At 34.2% G+C, this 21,562-nt stretch overlaps 1 protein-coding gene across 9 annotated transcripts in view; it reads left to right on the top strand.

Moving 5' to 3' along the window:
- The window catches only part of ATP6V1H (ATPase H+ transporting V1 subunit H), a 241,057-nt gene that overhangs the window by 155,318 nt on the left and 64,177 nt on the right, over positions 1-21,562 (top strand). For 5 of the 9 annotated variants that reach the window (XM_081070986.1, XM_081070988.1, XM_081070989.1 and 2 more), the window contains 2 exons: positions 5,019-5,144; positions 17,381-17,482. In XM_081070986.1, the coding sequence (XP_080927112.1) occupies positions 5,019-5,144; positions 17,381-17,482 (228 nt within the window). The remainder of the gene's footprint in view (positions 1-5,018; positions 5,145-17,380; positions 17,483-21,562) is intronic. The other 4 variants (XM_081070992.1, XM_081070994.1, XM_081070993.1 and 1 more) reach the window with 1 other exon arrangement.

Below are 21,562 nucleotides of genomic sequence, written 5' to 3'. Positions count from 1 at the left end.
ATACCCAGAAGTGGAATGACTGGGTCTCTTGTTATAGTGCTTGTTTTAAAGTCTATTTTGTCTGGTAGAAATATTGCTACCACGTTTTGTGTTTGTTTTTTTTTTTCTTGTATTTTCATTTGCATTTTCATGTCTTTTTCCCATCCCTTTACTTTCAGTCTACGATTCTTTTGATCTGAAGTGAATCTATTGTAGGCAGCATATATAAGAGTTTTGTTTCCATTCAGCCACCGTATATCTTTTGATTGGAGCATTTGATCCATTTACATGTAAAGTAATTTATAGATACATGTTGTTGCTATTTTATTCATACTTTTTATCCCTCCCTCCCCCCCTTCTTCTTCTAAAGAAATCTCTTTAACGTTTTTTATAATACTGGTTTGGTTGTGGTGAACTCCTTTAGCTTTTTTTGTCTGGGAAGCTCTTTACCTGTCCTTCAATTCTAAATGACAGCTTTGTGGGGTAGAGTAATCTTGGTTGTAAGTCTTTGCTTTTCATCACTGAGTATTTTGTGGCAATCCCTTCTGGCCTACAAAGTTTGTGTTGAGAAATCAGCTGAAAGTCTTATGGGAGCCCCCTTGTAGGCAAAACTGCTTTTCTCTTTCTGCTTTTAAGATTCTCTCTTTGTCTTAACCTTTGGCATTTTAAATGTGATGTGTCTTGGTGTTGGCCTTTTTGGCTTTATCTTGTCTGGGAATCTTTGTGCTTCCTGGGCTTCTATATCTATTTCCTTCTCCAGGTTAGGGCAGTTTTGTGTTGTTATTTCTTCAAATAGGTTTTTAATTTCTTACTCTCTCTCTTCTCCTTCTGGTACCCCTATGATGCAAATGTTGATATGTTTGCTATTGTCCCAGAGGCCTCTAAAACGGTCCTCTTTTTTTCTGTTGATTTTTATTTTTGCTCCTCTGTTTTATGCTACCTTATCTTCAGAATTGCTGATTCAATCCTGTACTTTATCTAGTCTATTTTTGATTCTCTGTAGGAATTCTTCATTTTAGTTATTCTTCATTTCTGACTGTTTTTTATTTTTTTCATGTTTTCTATCTCCATTTTTGTTTCCTATCTCATCGTTGAAGTTCTCCTTGAGGTCACTGAGCATCCTTATAACCAGTGTTTTGAACTGTGCCTCTGGTAGATTGCTTGTCTCTATTTTGTTTAGTTCTTTTTCTGGAACTTTGTTTTTTTCTTTCATTTGGGACATGTTTCTTTGTCTGCCCACTTTGGCTGCCTCCTTCTATTTCTTTCTATGTATTAGGTTGAGCTGTTATGTCTCCTGGTCGTGGTATAATGGCCTTATGTTGTAGGTGTGCTGTGGAGCCCAGTGGCACACTCCGTTCACTTGATCCAGGTGTTCCAGGTGTTCCCCTTATGTGGGTTGTGTGTGCCCTCTTGTTGCAGTTGAGCCTTGGTTGCTGTTTCCACTTCAGTGGGAGAGATTGACCCTCATGTGTTTTAGTTGTGAGAACTGGCCATGACTACAGTGGAAGAAGTGTTTTGCAGTGGCAGACCCTGTATATCAGGATTTGCTGTAGTAGGATTCTGGTGCCTGTTCAGTCTTCCCTCTGTGTGTGTCATTTGTGGAGATGGTTGAGTGGTGCTCTGGTTTGATCTGAACCTGGTCATGAGGTGTGTCTGTTGGTTCTGGGGCCTTTTTGGAGGGGCTGTGGTGCACTCCAAGGTCAGTGGCTGCCTGTGTCCCGCCCAGGGCACTTGGTATGAGCTACAAAATTATCTACAAATGGTTGCCACTTGTGCTGCTCTTGGTGGTGCTTGGGAGAGGTAAGCTGTAAACTGAGACAGGCTGTTGCTAGTGCCAGGCTTGGGGCTGCTTAGCAAGAGGTACAAAGCATGTTGAGGCCAGATGCTGCTTGTTTGGGGGTTTGTGAAACTGGGAGATTTTAGGAAAGTATGCAATATGAGCCAAGACAGACCCCTTCTATGGAAAAGACACTGGAAACCACTTGTGTGTGCCTGCTAGTTGGGGTTCAGGATCCCAGGGAGTTACCATGGCTGTTGTGAATGGTGGTAGCCAGGTTAATGGTGACTCAAAGGTGGCACCTGCCTATATCTGCAGATTCGGTAAGGGAAGGGCTCAACAAAGGAACAGTGGTTTCCGCCAGCACTTGTGTGTAGGAGAAAGCTTCCATTCTAGCCTTCACACTGCAGCCAGACAATTTAATTTCTCCCCTTATGTACTTGGCACCTTTTGAGCTGCTGCCCCAGCGCTGGAGCTCAGAGTGAGTGAGTCCAGGTGCCAACCCTTTAAGAGAAACTCTTGGGACTCCAACCGCCCTCTGTCTCAGTCAGCCACAATCTCAGCAGGTCTTAATACCCAGAAGTTTTGAGGACTTTTCTTCCCAGCACTGGAACCCTGGCATGGGGACTCTGGTGTGGATCTGGGACCCTGCCCTCCTCCGGGGCGAACCTCTGCAGCCAAAGTATCCCTCCCAATTTATAGCTGCCTTTCATGGGTCTGTGACTAGTCTGTTCTGTGTCTCTGCTCCTAACAGCCTTGCCATGGCTTCTTCTGTATTTCCTTAGTTATAGAAGTTATGTTCTGCTAGACTTCAGGCGATTCTCAATGATGGTTGTTTTGTATTTTAGTTGTAATTTTGATGTGGTCAAGAGAGGAGGCAAGGATAGTGTTTACCTACTTTGCCATCTTAACTGGAACTCTTGTATGTTACTCTTTTTAATTCACATAGGCTGGATATATTGGGCTTCATTTGACTTGTCTAGTATTTTAGGGAAATCTAAATTTGTTACTAAGTATGAACCCAAAAGATTTCACTAAAACGTTTTATCTTCTATAAAATATTGGAGGATATGGAAAAAAAACTGGTTCATCACCATGGCAACAGTAGGTCAGTGCTGTGTATTATTTCTTCTCTTTTGGGGAGATTCTCACCATTCTCTGGTTTCTCACATCTGACTGGCTGTTACCACAGCTTGTTGGCACCACCACAGAACCCTTTGAAAATCTCCTCTGGTTTAGAATCTTTTTAAGCAGTAATGGTTGTTAATTTATGGAATAAGCTTGCCGATATATGGAAAGAGTGTTTTTTTCCTGCTTTTTTGAACTTCCCGTTGTTTTTATTTTATTACAGTAAACATTATTTAAATGATATAAAGAAAAAAAACCCTTACACAGTACAGAAGGGACTCCATGCCACTTCCGCTCTTTCCCACCTACTCCAATCTCCCTTTCTCCTGGTGTCTTTTGTGTGCTTCCAAAAATCTGCTAGTCCCTCTTTACCTGGCTTGTGTGCGTACGTGTGCATTCACACACACATGCACACAAACACACACATACACACAAATGGGGTTCTATATATCGTTTTGGACTTTTTCCCCCCTTATTTAATAATATCTTCATGATCTTTCCCATTAACCCATGTATTTTTTTATTTTTCAACTATTGATGCATTTTTAAAAGAAATTATTCTTTAGAAATAGGTCTTTCTCTGTAGGTGGATTGGATTTGGGAGTCAGGCTGACTCTAGTTTGAGTTGTTTGGCTACTCTCTCCATCTGTGGCCTTGAACAAGATTCTTGATATTTTAAAGTCTCAGTTTTCCTTTTGGTCAATCAGCAATAAAAATTCTAACCTTGTAGGATTGTTGTGAAGTTTTAAGTGTCCAGCAAATGCCTTTAGTATAGGATGTGTTCTAGAAATGTATTTACCAGATAATTCAATGTAGCCTATAACATCAATACCTCAAATCTTATAGAGATGGGATGTATCACTCATATTAATGGTTTTTAATGGAGTTTTGTGGAGGGAGACAAATGATTTTTTTGTCTTTCTATAATTTCAAATATGAATAAGTTGATTTTAATATAATAGGTTAGCAATAGGCTTGCTGTTTTTATAAATCCTATTTTATTATGTTTATTTTGAAATTTATCATTAGTTCCTCTGGAATAATGATTTAAGATCCTTTTTAAAAACAAATAATACTGAAAATAGTTAGCACTCCAAATTATTTAATCCACATTAGCCAGTTAGTGCTTACTGATTTTTCACGTTGAATTTGGTAATTTGAAAAATATTGCTCTTTGTCTAGAGCAAATAGGGATATAGTTGAAAGAGATTTGTCTCTGTTTTTGCTGTTATAGCTTTAGGATATTAATGGTAGCAATACTAGTGTACTTCTTATTCTAACTGGGTTTACGTGAAACTAAATTACTACTTTATTCAATAGGACACTGATCAGTTTAAATGCTGGTTATACTAAATTACCATTTTGTATTAAATGGCTACTTTTTAAAATTTTTACCTGAAAGAAAGTCCAAGTATATCTTGTGACTATTTATCCACTAGCTAATTGAATACTTAAGTAACTTGATACATACTGAATGATTTTTGTGCATACTGAATGATTAAAGTGCATTCCAGTTTTTTTATATGTACAGAGGTTTTTTTGTGTTTAATTAATTTATAGCAGGTCAATTGAACCAACGAATTACCTCTTCACTGTCGGTAATCAGCATTGTAAAATATTGTACTGATATGTGTGTTTTTGGTTTTGTCACAGTTTCCTAGTTTGTGAACTTTATTGTGTAATAATATTAGAATATACTGTTTTATTTTATGTTCAAGTTGTGTACTTTTACCTAAATTTATATTAATGTATCTAATAATCTGGCAAATACAATATTTTAAGTGGTATGGTAGAAACTCTGCTCAATTATCAGATATTTTACTGATATACATTTATTTATGTACATATTATGGTAGGGATTTTGAAAACAAGTACTCCCTTTAATATCTTATGACGAGCATTCAAATTTGTCAGGAGTTTTGGACCTTGTTATAATAATACCTATCCTGAGTAAATTTCATGTGATTTATAAAGCTTATTTAAGCTGTTTAAACTTTGTTTAGTGGTAGTTTGTTAATGTACATGGATGGTCAGTCTTTGTAGTTAAATCATCAGAGAAGATGTTGTAGTTTGCTTAATTTTGAAGGATCTCTCAGATGCTTATAAACTTTGGTTTCTTTGATTTTTTTTGTAGCTCATTTGATGAATATAGTTCAGAACTTAAATCTGGAAGATTGGAATGGAGTCCTGTGCACAAATCTGAGAAATTTTGGAGAGAAAATGCTGTGAGATTAAATGAGAAGAATTATGAGCTCTTGAAGTAAGTTTTAAATACCAGTTTACACTCTAATAACCATTTTTCTATGTCGTCTCAAACAAATTTTGGCACTCTTTAAATTTTAGATATTCCATGATTTTAATTTGTACTTTCTTGCTCACTAGTGGGGTTGAATACCATTTCATACACATATTGGCTGTTTGGATATCTTTTTTTCCAGAAGTGCCTGTTGAAGTATTTTATTTATTTATTTTTTTAATTTAAAGGAGTTCTGTATGTACTCTGAACGTGAGTTTTTTTGTATATATATTCATCACAACTATTTTTTTCCTATTGTCACATGATGTTTCACTCTTTAATTTTAACGTAGCTCATTTTATTAATCTTTTCCTTCATCGCTAGTGCTTTTTTGTGTCCTGGTTAAGAAGTTTTGCCTACCCAAGGTTATAAGTATATATGACTGTTTTATCTGCTAGAAGCTTTGTTGTTTAACTTCTGATATTTAGATCTCCATTTCTTCTGGAATTGGTTTTGGGATAAGGCATAAAGCAGGAGTCAAGATTCATTTTTTTTATTACATGGATACCTTGAACCAGCAGCACTTATTGAAAATAACATTTTCCCCAGTGCTATGCAGGGTTCCCTTTTTCATAATAAAATGACCAAATATATGCAAGTGTCTTTGTTTTTTATTGAGATGTATGTTATATACCACACAATTCACAATTTAAGCTGTACAGATCAGTGGTTTTTAGTATATTCTCAATATGTGTAACCATCAACACAATTTTGGAACATTTTTTTCACTTCAGAAAGAAACCTTGGATTTTTCAGTTGTCACATCTTTGTCCACCCATCCACCCCGCCCTAAGCAACTACTAATTTACTTTCTGTTTCTATGGATTTGCCTATTATGGAAATTTCACATGAATGGATCTTATAATATTAGTTATTTTGTTTAATTTACCATAATGTGTTCAAGGTTCATTTATATTGTAGCACTTAGTACTTTATTCCTTTTTATGGTCTAATAATATTCAATTATATATCACATTTTATTTATCCACTCTTAAGTTGAGGGACATTGGATTATTATGGAAAATGCTGGTGATAGACATTTGTGTACAAGTTTTTGTATGTATATATGTTTTTATTTTTCTTTATTGAGATGATATCCAGGAGTAGAATTACTGAATCATATGGCAACTCTATGTTTACCCATTTGAGGAAGTGATTAGACTGTTTTCCAAAGTGGCTGCACAATTTTATATTCCTACCAGCAGCGTATGAGGGTTGTGATTTCTGCACATCCTTGTCAACACTTGCTATTGTCAGTCTTTTTGCTTCTAGCAATCTTCGTGAGTGTCAAGTGGTATCTCATTGTGGTTTTGGTTTGTATTTCCTTGATGACTAATGAGTTCAAGCATTTTTTCATATGTTTATTAGCCATTTTATATTTTCTTTAAAGAAATGTCTATTCGGATTCTTGGTTCATTTTTTAATTCGATTGTCTTTTTATTATTAGGTGTAAGAGTTTTTTATGTAGTTTGGATACAAGTCCCTGATCATGATTAGCAGATATTGTCTCCATTTTTTGTTTGTTTGTTTTTTGTTATCTTTTCACTTTCTTGATAGTGTCCTTTGAAGTATAGACATTTTAAAATTTTGATGAAGTCCAATTTATTTATTTATTTTTGGTTCTTCGTGCTTTTGGTGTCATACCTAAGAATTCATTGCCAAAGCTAAGGTTATGAAGATTTATTCCTATGTGTTCTGTAAAATTTTTATAATTTTAGCACTTATATTTTAGCACTTATATTTAGGTCTTTGATCCATTTTGTGAGATAAGGGTCCAACTTCTTTTTTTTTTTTTTTTTTTTGCTGTGGCTACCCATTTGTCCTAGTAACATTTGTTGAAAAGACTATTCTTTTCCTCATTGAATTGTCTTGGCATTCTTATTAAAAATCAGTTTTACTATAGACACAGGGGTTTATTTCTGTACTCTCAATTCTATTCTATTGGTCTAAAAAACATTCTGATACTAGTACCACATTGTGTTGATTACTGTTACCTTATAGTATGTTTTAAAATCCAGAAGTATGAATCCCCCACTCTCTTGTTCTTTTTGTGTGTGTCTTAATTTATTTAATCAGTCTCTTATTGATGCCATATTTTATTGTTACAAACAATGTAAGAATTACTAAATATTCAACTTCTGTAACTTTTAAAAATTAATGGACTTAATTTTTAGCATAATTTTAGGTTTATAGAGAAAGTACGTAGAATTCTCATATATCCTCTGTTTCCCCAACACGAACAGTTTCCCCTATTTTGAACACCTTGCCTTAGTGAGGTACATTTGTTACAATTGGTGAACAAATATTTATACATTATTTGTAAATAAAGTTCATAGTTTACATTAAAGTTTATGCTTTCTGTTGTACACTTCATTCTGGGTTTTGATAAATGCATAATATTACATATCCCCCATTACAGTATCATACAGAATAGTTTTACTGCCTTAAAAATTCCCTATGTTTTACCTATTCATTTCTCCCTTCCTCCCCCTTCCTGAACTCCACAATCTCTGATCTCTTTACTATCTCTATATTTTTGCCCTTTTTAGAATGTCAAATAGTTGAAATCAAACAGTATATAACCTTTTCAGACTGCGTTCTTTTCCTTAGCAATGTGCATTTAAGGTTCCTCCATGTTTCTTTTTGTGGCTTGGTAGCTCATTTCTTTTTATTGCTGAATATTCCATTCTACGACTGTATGATAGTTTATCTATTGAAGCATATCTTCATTACTTCAAAGTATGGCAGTTATGAATAAAGTTGATATAAATGTCCATGTACAGGATTTTGTATGGACAAGTTTTCAAATCATTTGGGTAAATATCATGGTAGCTTGATTGCTGGATTATACGTTAAGATAATGTTTAGTTTTGTAATAAACTGCCAAAGTGACTGTACTGTTTTGCATTCCCTCTAGTATGAGTGAGAGTACCTGTTGCTCTTCATCCTCTCCAGCATTTGGTGTTGTCAGTGTTCAGGATTTTGGCCATTCTAATAGAGTGTAGTGATATCTCATTGTTTTAATTTGCATTTCCCTGATGATGCATGATGTTGATCCTGTTTTCATATGTTTATTTGCCATCTGTTTATCTCTTTTGGTGAGGTGTCTGTTCAGGTCTTTTAACTACTTTTAAATTGAGTTATTTATTTTTTGTTGAATTTTAAGAGTGCTTTGTGTATTTTGGATAGAGGTCTTTTACCAGATATGTTCTTTGCAAATGTATTCTCCCCATCTCTGACTTGCCTTTTCAATCTTTTCATAGTGTGTCACAGAGCAGAAGCTTTTAATTTTAATGAAGTCCAACTTATCAGTGTTTTTTCTTTCACAGATTACACTTTCTTGTTGTATCCAAAAAGTCATCACCGTACCCAATGTTGCCTACATTTTCTCCTCTTTAGAATCAACTTCTTGATAGCTACAACATAACTTGCTGGGATTTTTATTGGAATTGGATTGAATCTATCTATATACGAAGTTGAGAGGAACTGACATCAATATGGAATCTGTGTCCATTTATTTAGTTCTTCTTTGATTTCTTTCACCAGAGTTTTGTAGTTTTCCTCATGTAGATTTTGCACATATTTTGTTAGATTTATACCTAAGTATTTCTTTTTTGGGGATTGCTAAGTAAATGTATTATGTTTTAAATTTCAAATTTCATTTGTTCATTGCTGGTAATATAAGAAAGTGTTCAACTTTTGTATATTAACTTCGTATCCTACAACCTTGCTATAATTGCTTGTTAATTCCAGAAGTTTTAAAATTGATTCTTTTGAATTTTTTACTTAGACCATGATGTCATCTGCAAATACAGTTTTATTTTTTCCTTCCCAATTTATATGTTTTTTATTTCCTTTTCCTATTGCATCGGTGAGTCCTTTCAGTGTGTGTTGAGGACTGGTGAGGGGACATTCTTGCCTTGTTTCTGATCTTACAGGGAAACTTCTAGTTTTTCATCATTGAGTTTGATGTTAGCTGTAGGTTTTTAAAAAAATGTTCTTTAGCAAGTTGAGAAAGTTCTGTTTTTAGTTTGCTGAGAGTTGTTTTTTAATCGATAATGGGTATTTAATTGTGTCAAATGACTTTTCTGCATCTATTGATATGACCATGTGATTTTTATTCTTCGTCTGTTGATGTGATGGGTTACATTTATATATTCTTGAATATTCAATCAGATGCATACCTGGAGTGAATTCGATTTGGTTGTAGTACATAATTCTTTTTATACACTGTTACATTTGATTTGATGCTATTTTGTTGAGGATTTTTGCATCCATATTCATGAGTGATATCGTCTGTAATTTTTCTTTCTTGTGATGTCTTTGTTTGACTTTGGTGTTATGGATGCTGGCTCATAGAATGAGTTAGGAAGTGTTCCCTTTGCTTCTATCTTTTGGAAGAAATTGTAGAGAATTGGTATCATTTCTTCCTTAATTGTTCAGTAGAATTTACTAGTGAGATCATCTGGGCCTGTTGCTTTCTGTTTTGGAAGGTTATTAATTATTACTTCAATTTCTTTGACAGTTATTGCTTCTATGTCTTTAACAGATATATATATTTTAAAGATACCTATTTAGATTATGTGTTTTTCTTTGGATGAGCACTGTGAGGACCCCCAATATGGCTGGGTCTCTAGCAGTTTTTATTTTTCAAGCTAGTCTGTACTCAGTCTCCAGTCAATTATCCTTTAAGTATTCCTACTAGTTGATGGATCCAGCAACAGCTTCTGCTTCCAGTTATCTGTGAGTCACTCTGTTTGCCTGTGTCTTTAGCTTACGTGGCAGTGGTTTGCCCTGGGATCTCAGTTCTCACTTGATCTAAGAAGAGGTGTTGATTTTTAGTTTGTTCAGCTGTTTCTTCTTGTGAAGACAAGAATGATAACATCCAAACTCTTTACATATTGAACGGGAAACTGGCAGTCTGTTTTTCAAGATGGTTTTGGTTCTTTTGGGTCCCTTGCCGTTTCATATGAGTTTTAGAATCACCTTGTTAAGTTTGTAAAGAAGTTGGTTGGGATTCATTAGGGATTGTGTTGAAGCTATAAATCAGTTTGGGCAGTATTGCCATCTTAACAATATTCAGTGTTCAGATCCATGAACGTGGGATGTGTTCTCATTTATTTAGATCATGTTTAATTTCTTATCAATACTGTTTTGTAGTTTTCAGAATACATTTTGCATTTTTTTGCTACATTTATTTCTAAAAATTTTTGTCATGCTATTGTAAATGGAACTGTTTTCTTAACTTCATTTTTGATCATTACAAGTTTGTAGAAATACAGTTGACTTTATATTGCTCTTATTTTATACAATCTTTCTGAGCTCTTTTTATTAGTTTTAATGGTATTTTTTTGAGTAGATTCATTTCATTTTCTATATATAAGATCATGTCATATATGACTAGAAATAGCTTTATCTCCAATCTGAATATCTTTTGTTTTTTTTCTTGCCTAATTACTCTGCCTTCAATATCTACTGTGCAAATATCTTCCAGAATTCTTTACTCTGTTCCATTACTTATTTGTCTGTTCTTGCTCCAGTACTACATTGCTGTACTTTATAGTAAGTCTTGGTATCTTGACAGAATGAACACTCCAAATTTGTTGTTCTAAAGTGTCTCAGCACCTGTTGGCTCTGTGAATTTCTATATGCATTTTAGAATGAACTAAACAGTTCTAGTCGAATTTTGGTTGGAATTGAATTTATAGTTCAGTCTAGGAGGAATTGATATTTTTAAAATGTGGGGGGTCTCCAGTCCATGAACATGGAATATCCTTTCATTTATGTAGGATTTCCTTCAGATGATGTTATGATCTTGTCCATCTTTCATTAGGTTTTATTCCTATGTATTTGATTTTTTGGCATTCCTGTAGATTGTGCCATTTAATTTTTTTTTTGTTTTCTATTTAAGCTTAAGTAGGACTTTTTGTGATGATAGAAATAGTTTATGTTTGTGCTGTTCAGTACAATACTCAGTGGCTAAAGACATTTGAAATGTTGGTGTGACTGAGAAACTGAATTTTTAATTTAATTATAATCAGTTTAACTTGAGCTAGCTCATGTGGCTAGTGACTGTCATATTGAGCAGCACAGTTTGAGTCAGGTTTATGGAAATACTGATACTAGAAACAGTTCTGTGTCGAAAGTCAGGTTGCTGTTCAATTTTCTTTGCTGTCAGCTAGGTATTTGATTTTCTCAAGTTATTTAGCAAACAGTTGTTCCTCTGACTTTCCATTTCAGTATTTTGTTACTGTTATTTAATTTTTCATATTGTTATTTCTTGTGAGTTTATGCTTTAAGAAGAAAAAAATCATTTTATCATTATTTTAATGAGATGCCTAGGAGCAAAGGGGGATATATGCATGTGTCCAATAAGCATTTTCAGGCAGATCTGTTTCTATTATTTAAACTTTATTTTCTATGTATTACCAAATATGACACATTATTCTTATTTGCACAAAATGGCAAACCAAAGTGAGTGTTTGGTAGATGTTGGCAGGATTCATGGAGAATAGGTAAGGGGGAAAGAGTGAATTGTCTTCAGCATTGTTTCATGACTTCGAATTCTTATAATAACTACAACAAAGTGAGCTCAAATAATGCTGTTTTAAATCTAGTCTTTGGAAAACTTGAATATAATGGAAGGGAGCTTTTTATAAATTATTACTAAAGCATTACTTGTATTTTCATCCTGATACACTTAAAGAGCCTTTGGAAGTGCAGGTTCGGTTTTCTAACATTAGATTGTAATTTTTATGGCTCCTGTAAATTATTCCCTTTATTTTTGTATGACCCTTTGTGATTTTTCTGAATAGCCAGAAACAATGGCATGTGGCACTATAGTTTTATTGTATGTTTATGTGATGATAAATTTAAAGTTATTGCTTGTGTTTAGCTTTTATTCCCTTATCTGCATGGGGATGATTGGCAGAAGAGGCACACTAGTGCTGCCCTTCAAACTAGCTGATAAAATGTATGCATTTGGAATCTTTATTTTATTGTGCTATTAAAAAAGTATGGTGCTTACTGGCCTTCTTTTTATCTATGGAGAACTGCACTTAAATCAGGCTCTGACCTATTTTCCTGGTAATTCTAAATTTAGCAAATATGTATATGTTCATTTTTTTTCCTCTATCACTTTGAAGTATAATAGTGTTAAGAAATTACTTTGTAATCTTATATGTTATAATTCTGAAATAACTGTACTTTGAATATTTTGAAATATAGGAAATATAGGAAATATAGGAAATATAGGAAATATAGGAAACTATGCAGAGAAAAGCAAAAGCTGAGGGAGCAAGCAAGTTTATAAAAATGAAAAACAAAAAGAGCAAATTTGTGGAGTGACTAATTAGAATAATAATATAAATTCTATTTTGGATTTGAATAGACATTTGAAGATTACATTTCTGGCAAATGTCAGAGTCAACATTCACATGTGATCTAACTCCAAAGCTGTGATATGTTGCTGTCTTGATCCCATTGGAGTATCTGACAGAATCTCGGCTTGTGGTTAATGTGGTGATAGCGATTTGGGTTATGATCGATGATTCCATTGTTGATATAGCAACTGTATTCATTGATGACTCAGGGAAAGTTTTCTCTTTGCTTACCACATGAATCTCTTTTTGCACCTATTCATTTGAACATTTTTATTGATGATTTGAATTAGAAAGAGAACGCATGCTTAGCAATTTACAAACAAAGGTACTTTATATGTTGCTAAGATATTTAGTAGACTACGTGGCCCTAAAGGTAATATTAAAATCATTTCTGTGTTTATTAGGAGATTTGACTAGAAAGTCTCTGTGATTCGTTCTAATTCTAACATTCTTTGATTCTAAAGAATATGCTTTTAAATGTTTATGGAGATCTTGTTAAAATGCAAAGTGTAACTTAGTAGGTCGAGGGTTGGGTCTGTGATTCAGCATTTTCAGTAAGTGTCCAGGTGATACTGATGCTGTTGGTTTGCAGATGTAATTTTGAGTATTAAGAGTCTCAGTCATATGGAGAATGGGTGAGGTCACTGAATGTGGTAAAGGCCCAGGCTTTGTGAGTCATTTAGTCTCTGTCATAACTACTCAATTCTGTCCTTGTAGGGCCAAAGTAGCCATGGACAATGAGCAAACTTATGGGTGTGGCTGTGTTCCACTAAAACTTTATTTATAAAAGTGATGGCTGCTGGCTTTGAAATTCAGCTATAATTTGATGACCTCTTAAGGTATTCAAAACAAATGTCCTATTATGCTTTTAAGGACTCTTATGTTAATATTATTTTCTTACTGTTTCATAAAATAATTTAATACCATGTTTCCCCGAAAATAAGACCTAGCTGGACAGTCAACTCTAATGCGTCCTTTGGAGCAAAAGTAAATATAAGACCTGGTCTTATTTTACTATAATATAAGACCGGGAATAACATAACATAACATAACATAACATAACATAACATAACACATAAGATAACAACATAACATAACATATAATATAACACAAACATAACACAAACATAACATATAACATAACATAACATAACAAACATAACTAATATAATATGATATAATATAATATATAATACTGGGTCTTATATTAATTTTTGCTCCAAAAGATGCATTAGAGCTGATTGTCCAACTAGGTCTTATTTTCAGGGAAATAGCGTAGAATATCAAAATAATAAAAATAATAGCAAAGTAATTTAATCTTTTGAAATTATTAAAATGTTCAAGTCAATTAAATTAAACTTAATTTTAAAATAGTTTACAAGTCGGCCCTTTAAAAAGAACATTTAAAAAATTAAAAATGTAAATATGTGGGAGATTGACTGTATGTCTGTTTTTTCTTAGTGGGTTTTCATATGCTTGAATTGAATGAACTGCCATCAGGATACGATTGTGCTTTGTGTGGACTAGAGTCAGCAGATAATTCAAATCTCAGTTTCAACATTTGCTGTGTCCTTTGCTGATTACTTAACTTCTCTGGGTCTCATTTCCTCATTTACGGGTTGTTATGAGGAATATATTTACACAGATGTGCATGTGGAATGTGCATGTGTATAATAAACGCTCATTGTTTTCTTCTTCTTTATTTGGAAATGCAAATTTCCCAGTTAGTCTGGAAAAAGATATGGAATTACTTCATAATAAAATGATTCCTTGATTGACAACAAATTTCTTTATCAGTGCTTCCTGTTGTTTATAGAGTTTAGCTATTTGACAGGCTGAGATGATGATAGAAAAAGGTAGGCAGAGAAACCTTGACCCACAGTCTTAGAGGATACTTCAGAAACTAAGTAAGCTTTCTAGATTCATACAGATTGTGAATAAAGCAGAGTTTTATTACTTTTAAGTATTTGTTTTAATGCAAATGATATTAGCAAAGATAGTTGTGATTCAAGTTGTTTCCTAGTAAAGATTTTAAGAGATAAGATTTATATTTGTAAATGAATAGTTTGTATGTACAGACATGGTTTCAAAACTTTTTCTTATTAAATATTTTAAACTTAAAATTCAACTTAATTTTAAATTAGCAATATTAAGGGAAAGGAACATCTTGGTAAAATTAGGTAACTTTTTTTAGGTGTGTGTGTGTGTGTGTGTGTGTGTGTGTGTGTGTGTGTGTGTGTGTTACTAAATCTTTATATTTTAAGTTATATCAAACACCTTGGGCCAAGTCATTCAAGATTCTTAAAGCCGTACAGGACTGAAATGAAAAGGTTTCTTTACTGCTGTTCTATCTTAAACTCCTGCCCAGCAGTAACCAGAGTCAACAGGTGGTATAATCTCTTTTGTTCATCGACATACCTGTACCTGCATCTTTATATAGTTATTTACACATGTCACCATACTAAAGGTGTTAGTCTGTGACTTGTCTTTTTGACTTACTATGGCTTGGGGTTTCTTAACTTAATCTTTTTTTTTCTTTTTCTTTTTTGGGTGTTTGGCCACTTTATTTCACTGAACCTCTGTTTACCTCTCTATAAAAATAGGAAGAACTAATAATCTGAGTAATAGGGATTAGATAAAATGGTGGATGTTAAACTACTGTGTACACAAAGTTATCATTGTTGCAGAGACACTGCCAGCATGGATGAAGAAACGGAGGACAAAGCCTAACCTTTCTATGTGGCCTCCACTCTCTGGCCTTTTCTTGTAGTTACTTTTTAAGATAGTGTACACAGACATCTTTGTGGAAATTTGAAAATATTTCTGAAGGAAGGATTTCTAGAAATAGAATTGCTGGATCAGAATGTCTGTGTATTTTAAATTCATTTAGGAGCTGTCAAAATTGTTTTTCCCAATTGACATCACCATTTTATACTTAATTTATTCTTTTTTTCAACAAGTGTTTACTGAGTATCTATTGTATGGTCATTGCTGTTCTAGGTGTTATAGTTAAAATGCCAAATAAAACAAAGTTATTATTCTCATTATGCTTACATTATATTTGGGAGAGGAAGAATAAACAAATAGTTGAGTAAATATATAATATAATGGATGTGGTGATTAGTACTGTGAGAAAATGAATCAGGAAGAGAGGATGGAGAATAACGAGGGAGGGTACTATCGTAGGGCAATCGGAGGCTCTTAAGCAAGAGATAACATTTGAGCTGAGAACTGAATAAAAGAGGTGTTTTTAGTACTCTACTGGGTTAAATTAGTTAATTCTTTAAGCTGTTTATATATATACCGGGAGTGCCAAAAATATGTATCCATTTTGAGATTGAAAGTCTCTTTTATTTTAAAGATGTCATTTCTCTCCAAATATAACAAATTAATTCAATGCAATCCCAATGAGAACCCAAAAAGGCTGAGTAATGTTCCATTGTGTATACATATACCACATCTTCTTTATCCATTTATCCACTGATGGACATCTATGAGATGTTATCTATTACTTTTCGAAGTTGAATTGAATTACAGTAGCATTGTGTAGTATGACTTTTTGCTGAAAACATCAAATGAATGCTGGTGTCATTCATTGTATTACAATTTTAATAGTTTCTTCCTAAAATGTGTATACATGTTTTTGGCACTGTGTGTGTGTGTGTGTGTGTGTGTGTGTGTGTGTGTGTGTGTATGTATATATGTGGCTATTGCTGGCATATTAGAAAGTAATTTTTAAAATATGTTAGCTACTACCAACCCATTTTTTTAAAAAATTACTCATTCTGATTGGTTACCACAGTTATGCTCTGCTTGTGGAATGAGCTGCTAGGTTTTCTACCTATTTCTCTGCCCTTGAGCATTTTAAATAACATAGGAATTAGATTGTGATTGAGTGATCCTTGTATGATCTCTACTTGCACTCATAAGGAAGGTTGTCCTTTCCACCTAATTGGATTCTGAGCACTGTAGTCCCCCTTCCCCTTCATTCCCAAAGACACATATACCTTCCTGAGTAAGACGAACCCTCTTCTGGGACGATTTGAGGAGGCAGAAATCATGGTCATATTTCCAGCCTCCCAATAGAGGGGAACTTTTTCTTCTGTTGGTAGTTGACCCCTCTTCTCAAGAAGTACCTGTCAAACTTCAGCAGTCATTTTACTCTGTATGTATTTACGTGTATGTTACTCTGGAAAAGTGTATTAGCTAAGAGGGCAGGGGAGTCAAGATTGTGAATTTGACCTGCCATTTTCTCAGAAACATTTGCTTGCTGTTGTGGATTTAGTTATGTTTTTAAAGTATATGTTAAAGTCTTTTGTGAGAGTTGGAGCAGGAGAAAGGAGAGATGTGTGTGCTTAGTGCTCAGGCTCCATCTTGATTACAGCTGAAAGTAATTTTCTGCTAATACTAACAAAAGGTTTACAAATGATTTGTTTTCAAAATATAATAAGCAAGGATCTGCTTGTAGTTACACATTAAAATAACATTTACTCACACTAGAGTTGTCTTTCTTAAGAGAGCAGGAGAGGGACTCCCTGATATTTTGGGAACTTTACGTGGTATACATTGTGAACATGAAAGGAACCTGCTACATATATGGATAAAGATTTGAAAACTGCTCACTTATATGTAACATGTTATGTGTAATGTGTTATGCATAATAGTGAAATCTACAGGAAATAAGATTATAAATGTCTATTTCTATTTCTATTTCATATATGTCTGTTTTCAGGAAAGGTATCTGCTTTGTACCTATGCTTCGCTGTGCTCTATAGAAGAATCAAAAATTGATCTCTCTTTGGATTAAATTTATTTCAGAATTTTGACAAAACTTCTGGAGGTGTCAGATGATCCACAAGTCTTAGCTGTTGCTGCTCATGATGTTGGAGAATATGTGAGGCATTATCCACGAGGCAAACGGTACGAGACAAGCCATTAATTGCATTTGGGTTTCCTGAAACACTCAGTATAGAATCCTAACTAATGTGCTTATCTGAAATAGAGTAGTTTAGCAGAGGAACTAATGGAGTATGTGAAATCAAGATTACCATAATGCTAGGAATTATGATAAACCTAATTAAAATGGGTAGTATAAAAATATAAGTACATCTGTATAATATACTACTACACATGTATAATATACCATATGTAGTAGCCAACAGAGATCACATTAGAAATTTCGTGTTCAGGATTTTCTTTGGTTCGTATAATTTAATTCAGTAGCTATTTTGTGAGTTCTGGTTATTTTTCAACCACTATATATAGAGTTACAGAGATGAATTAGACATTGTTTTTGAACTCAGTAAGCTTAAAGTGTAAAAGGAAATACAACACCTAAAGAAAAGTTACAGTAAGTGCATAGTAATGGAATTAATATACGTATTTCAGAACATTGAAGAGAGAGATTCCTTGTGGGAGGAGACAGGTGACTTTACAGAGGTGATACTGGCCACATAATTTAATTTAAAATCACTTAGATTCATTAACAACAAAAAGATAGGCTTTTTAATTCTTTCTTTCTTTCTTTCTTTATTTATTTTTTTAACTTTAAATCTTCTAATAGTCACTTTATTTTTTTATTTTTGTTAATTTTTTAAAAAATTTATTGGAATGACATTGGTTAGTAAAATGATATAGGTTACAATTCTATAATACATCATCTATCTTTTGCATTGTGTGTTCACCACCCAGAGTCAGTTCTCCTCCATCACCATATATTTGACCCCCTTTACCTTCTTTTAAGACCCTCCCCCCCTTACCTTTTTTAAATAAGAGATCAAAGTGCCAATATTGAGGGAGAAAACATTACATGGGACAAATGGCTGTTTTATGGTTGTTTGGAAAAGCAGGAATGCATAGTGTTTTGGTTTCAATTGTTGCTTTTCCACTTGCTAATTGGTTTTCTAATTTATAAATCAGGGATGATAATCATATTCCTTTCTCATGAAGTTGATGTGAGGATTAAATGAGTCAATCCAAATACAGTGATTAGAACAGTGCTCGTAGTTACATACTAAGTTCTCAATAAATATTAGCTACTTTTATTATTATTAATGTTAATATTTTATATTCATCGAAGCTATCTATAAGGAACATATATAGTATTTATCTTATTTATCATAGAACAGTATCATATAAACCCAGAACTTCTTAGAATGTGAAGAAGAATTGGTAGAGCCACAGTTGTAGTTATAGACTTGAATATTCCTCAATTCATGACTTCTTCTTTATCCTTATTATGCATAAATATTTAAATACCATAATATATCATGTCAATGACTAGATGGGATGCATCCCTTTAAGCAGACAAATTACTTTTTCTCCCAAGTGTCCATGGAATATATTATTTTTTATCTTTACCTTGTTTTTTCTATATTTGCTTTATGGTAGCTCAGGCTTCTTGGTATTGGTAGACTCCAAAATTATGAGAATTTCATCTGGCAGAATTTTCCAGTGCTGTGGAATATCATGTTGGTCACATACTGAGTTGACAATATTATATGGAGAACTAGGCTTGGAGTGGGTAAGATGCAACCGACTTTTGGGTTCAGATGTAAGGAGGAGAGGTTATAATTAGGGTCCCTTTGGAGTGAAGGGGAATGTTTCTCTTGCATTTCTTCTGGATTGGAATAATGACCATGAACATCTCTGAACTACAGAGTAAAGCATGGGAACTTCTAGGCTTGGAGGGATGGGTCTACCTCACAGTTGGTGCTCTTCTTATGGATAAATGAGAGAAGGAACATTAGGTAATGGCATATGAGAAACTCTCAGGATATTGGTATATATTTCAGGGAAAGTAGAAAGTAATTTAGTGTACTAAATCACTCAGTGTTTGAACTGCAGGATGTTTTCATTTCGCCTCAGCAAACCCTTGTTGCAGGTCTTGCATAGACTTTATTTTAGGTGCACTTCAGAAGACAGATGGCATAAATACAAACAGATACATAAGTCTGTTTGAGTAAGAGTTTAGCACATTATAAGACGCTTCAAAAACAAATGGTGAATGGTGTGCAAAAAGCTTTTTTGGGGAAAATAATAACAAAAAAACCAAAAGAAATTATTAGATTCATGCCTCACTTCCATATATATAAAAGAAAAGCATAAAAGGATTCAACACTATTTCTTGCAGCATTATTTATAATAGCAACAAATTTTGAAAATAACGTAAATGTGCAATATTAATAACATAGATAAACACTATGGTACATCCATATATAATGATAATGGGAATTTTTGATGATGAGATGGGAAAATGCTTGTTACATGCAATAAGCTGAGCAGTTACTAGATGTGAACACACACATACTACATGAAATAAATTCATAAAAGTATTGACAGTGGCTATCTCTCATCTGTAGGATTACAGTTTTTTTCTCTGTAGATTCTGTATTTCCTAATTGCAAGTGGGAAAGGGAAACAACTATTTTATGGGTGGGGCCCTTTGGGCCAATTCAGTGATCTGTTGTTGCTGTTTCTATATCTAAATGTATATGGAGAATTAATGTGTATATGTTTGCACATTCCTATGCCATGAGTATGGGAGGAGGTACTCGCAGCTTGGAAGAGACATATGTAGAAAAGTACTATAGGAGCACACAAATCCTTCCCACTGTCCTTTGGAATGGTGAGGATTTAGTACAAGTGCCTCTGCCCTGCAACGGCAAAAATTTCCACTGTACAGATGGTGTTGTGTTGGTTGGCAAATCAGAAGTCAAAATCTCAATGGCCCTGATGCAAAGCTATTACACTTTTGCCAGCAGAGGTGGCAGATACACCCCCACCAATACCAGGCGGCTGCCTGCCAGGTAGTTTCTTAGGACCATGTAGACAGATTAACAGTGCTCAATTCCTCTGGCACTCAAGAAGAAACTGCTGTCTTTTCAACTCCCACTACCAAAAGGTATGGACTCTGAGTTTTGAAAACAGTACGGGCTGCACATTGGCTTTCTCCTTAGTCCTTTATATCAGCTAACCTGCAAACGGGCAGCCTTTGAGGAGGGCCCAGACCAGCTGGTTGCACTGAGAGCTGTTGGCACTGTGACAGGTTCTCTACCTTTGTGGCTCCATAACCCATGTGACCCCTTTCATCAGTGATTTGTGTGGCTGATGATTTTGCCAACTGGAACTGCTGACAGCAGAAGGCAACCCTCATCCATGGGTACCCTTGGGGTATGTCACCTCCCTGACACAGCTTAGTACCAGCTATGTGGAACCAAACCTAGGTATGGTTGCTCCACTCAGTGGGCAGACTCTAGCCCATTCCTGTAGCTCTGCCCATCATCTTCTTGATGAACTATCGTTTTTACTGAGAGTCTTGGGTTATTGTCAGTGGTCTAGTTTCTTTGTTTGCCACTTGGAAAAGAGTAGACTAGCATATTAGAGACACCCCTCTATGGAAACCAGTTGCAGCGCTGATCAAACCCGTACTATCCAGATTGCCAGTTTTGCTGTCTGGATGATCTGTCCAATGTTGAAAGTGGGGTATTGAAGTCCCCAACTACGACTGTATTGCTGTTTATTTCCCCCGTCAACTCTTTTAGTATTTGCTTTATATATTTAAGTGCTCTTATGTGAGGTGCATAAATATTTTCAATTTTCATATCCTTTAAATGAATCAATTTTTATCACACTATACAGTCACCTTCTTTGTCACTCGTGATTGATTTTTACTGAAAGTCTTTTTTATCTCATATAAATATAGCCACTCCCACTATCTTTTACCATTTACATGGAATATCTTTGTCCTTTTGCTTTCAACCTATGTGTGTTTTCAAAGCTAAAGTGAATCCTATAGGCAGCATATTGTTGGATCTTTTTTTTTTTTTAATTCACTCAGCCACTTTGTGTCTTGATTGGAGAATTTAGTCCATTTATATTTAATTGTTGATAGGAAAGGACTTACTGTTGCTATTTTGTTACTTGTTTTATGACTTTTTAAAATCTAACTTTGTTCCTTTGTGATTTATTTTTTGTAATGGTGTTCTTCAATTCCTTTTT

The sequence above is a fragment of the Rhinolophus hipposideros genome, assembly GCF_964194185.1.
Source record: "Rhinolophus hipposideros genome assembly, chromosome: 13".
Taxonomy (NCBI): Eukaryota; Metazoa; Chordata; class Mammalia; order Chiroptera; family Rhinolophidae; genus Rhinolophus; species Rhinolophus hipposideros.
Note: the sequence above shows the minus strand (reverse complement) of the source record. Positions and strands in the feature narration are given on the sequence as shown.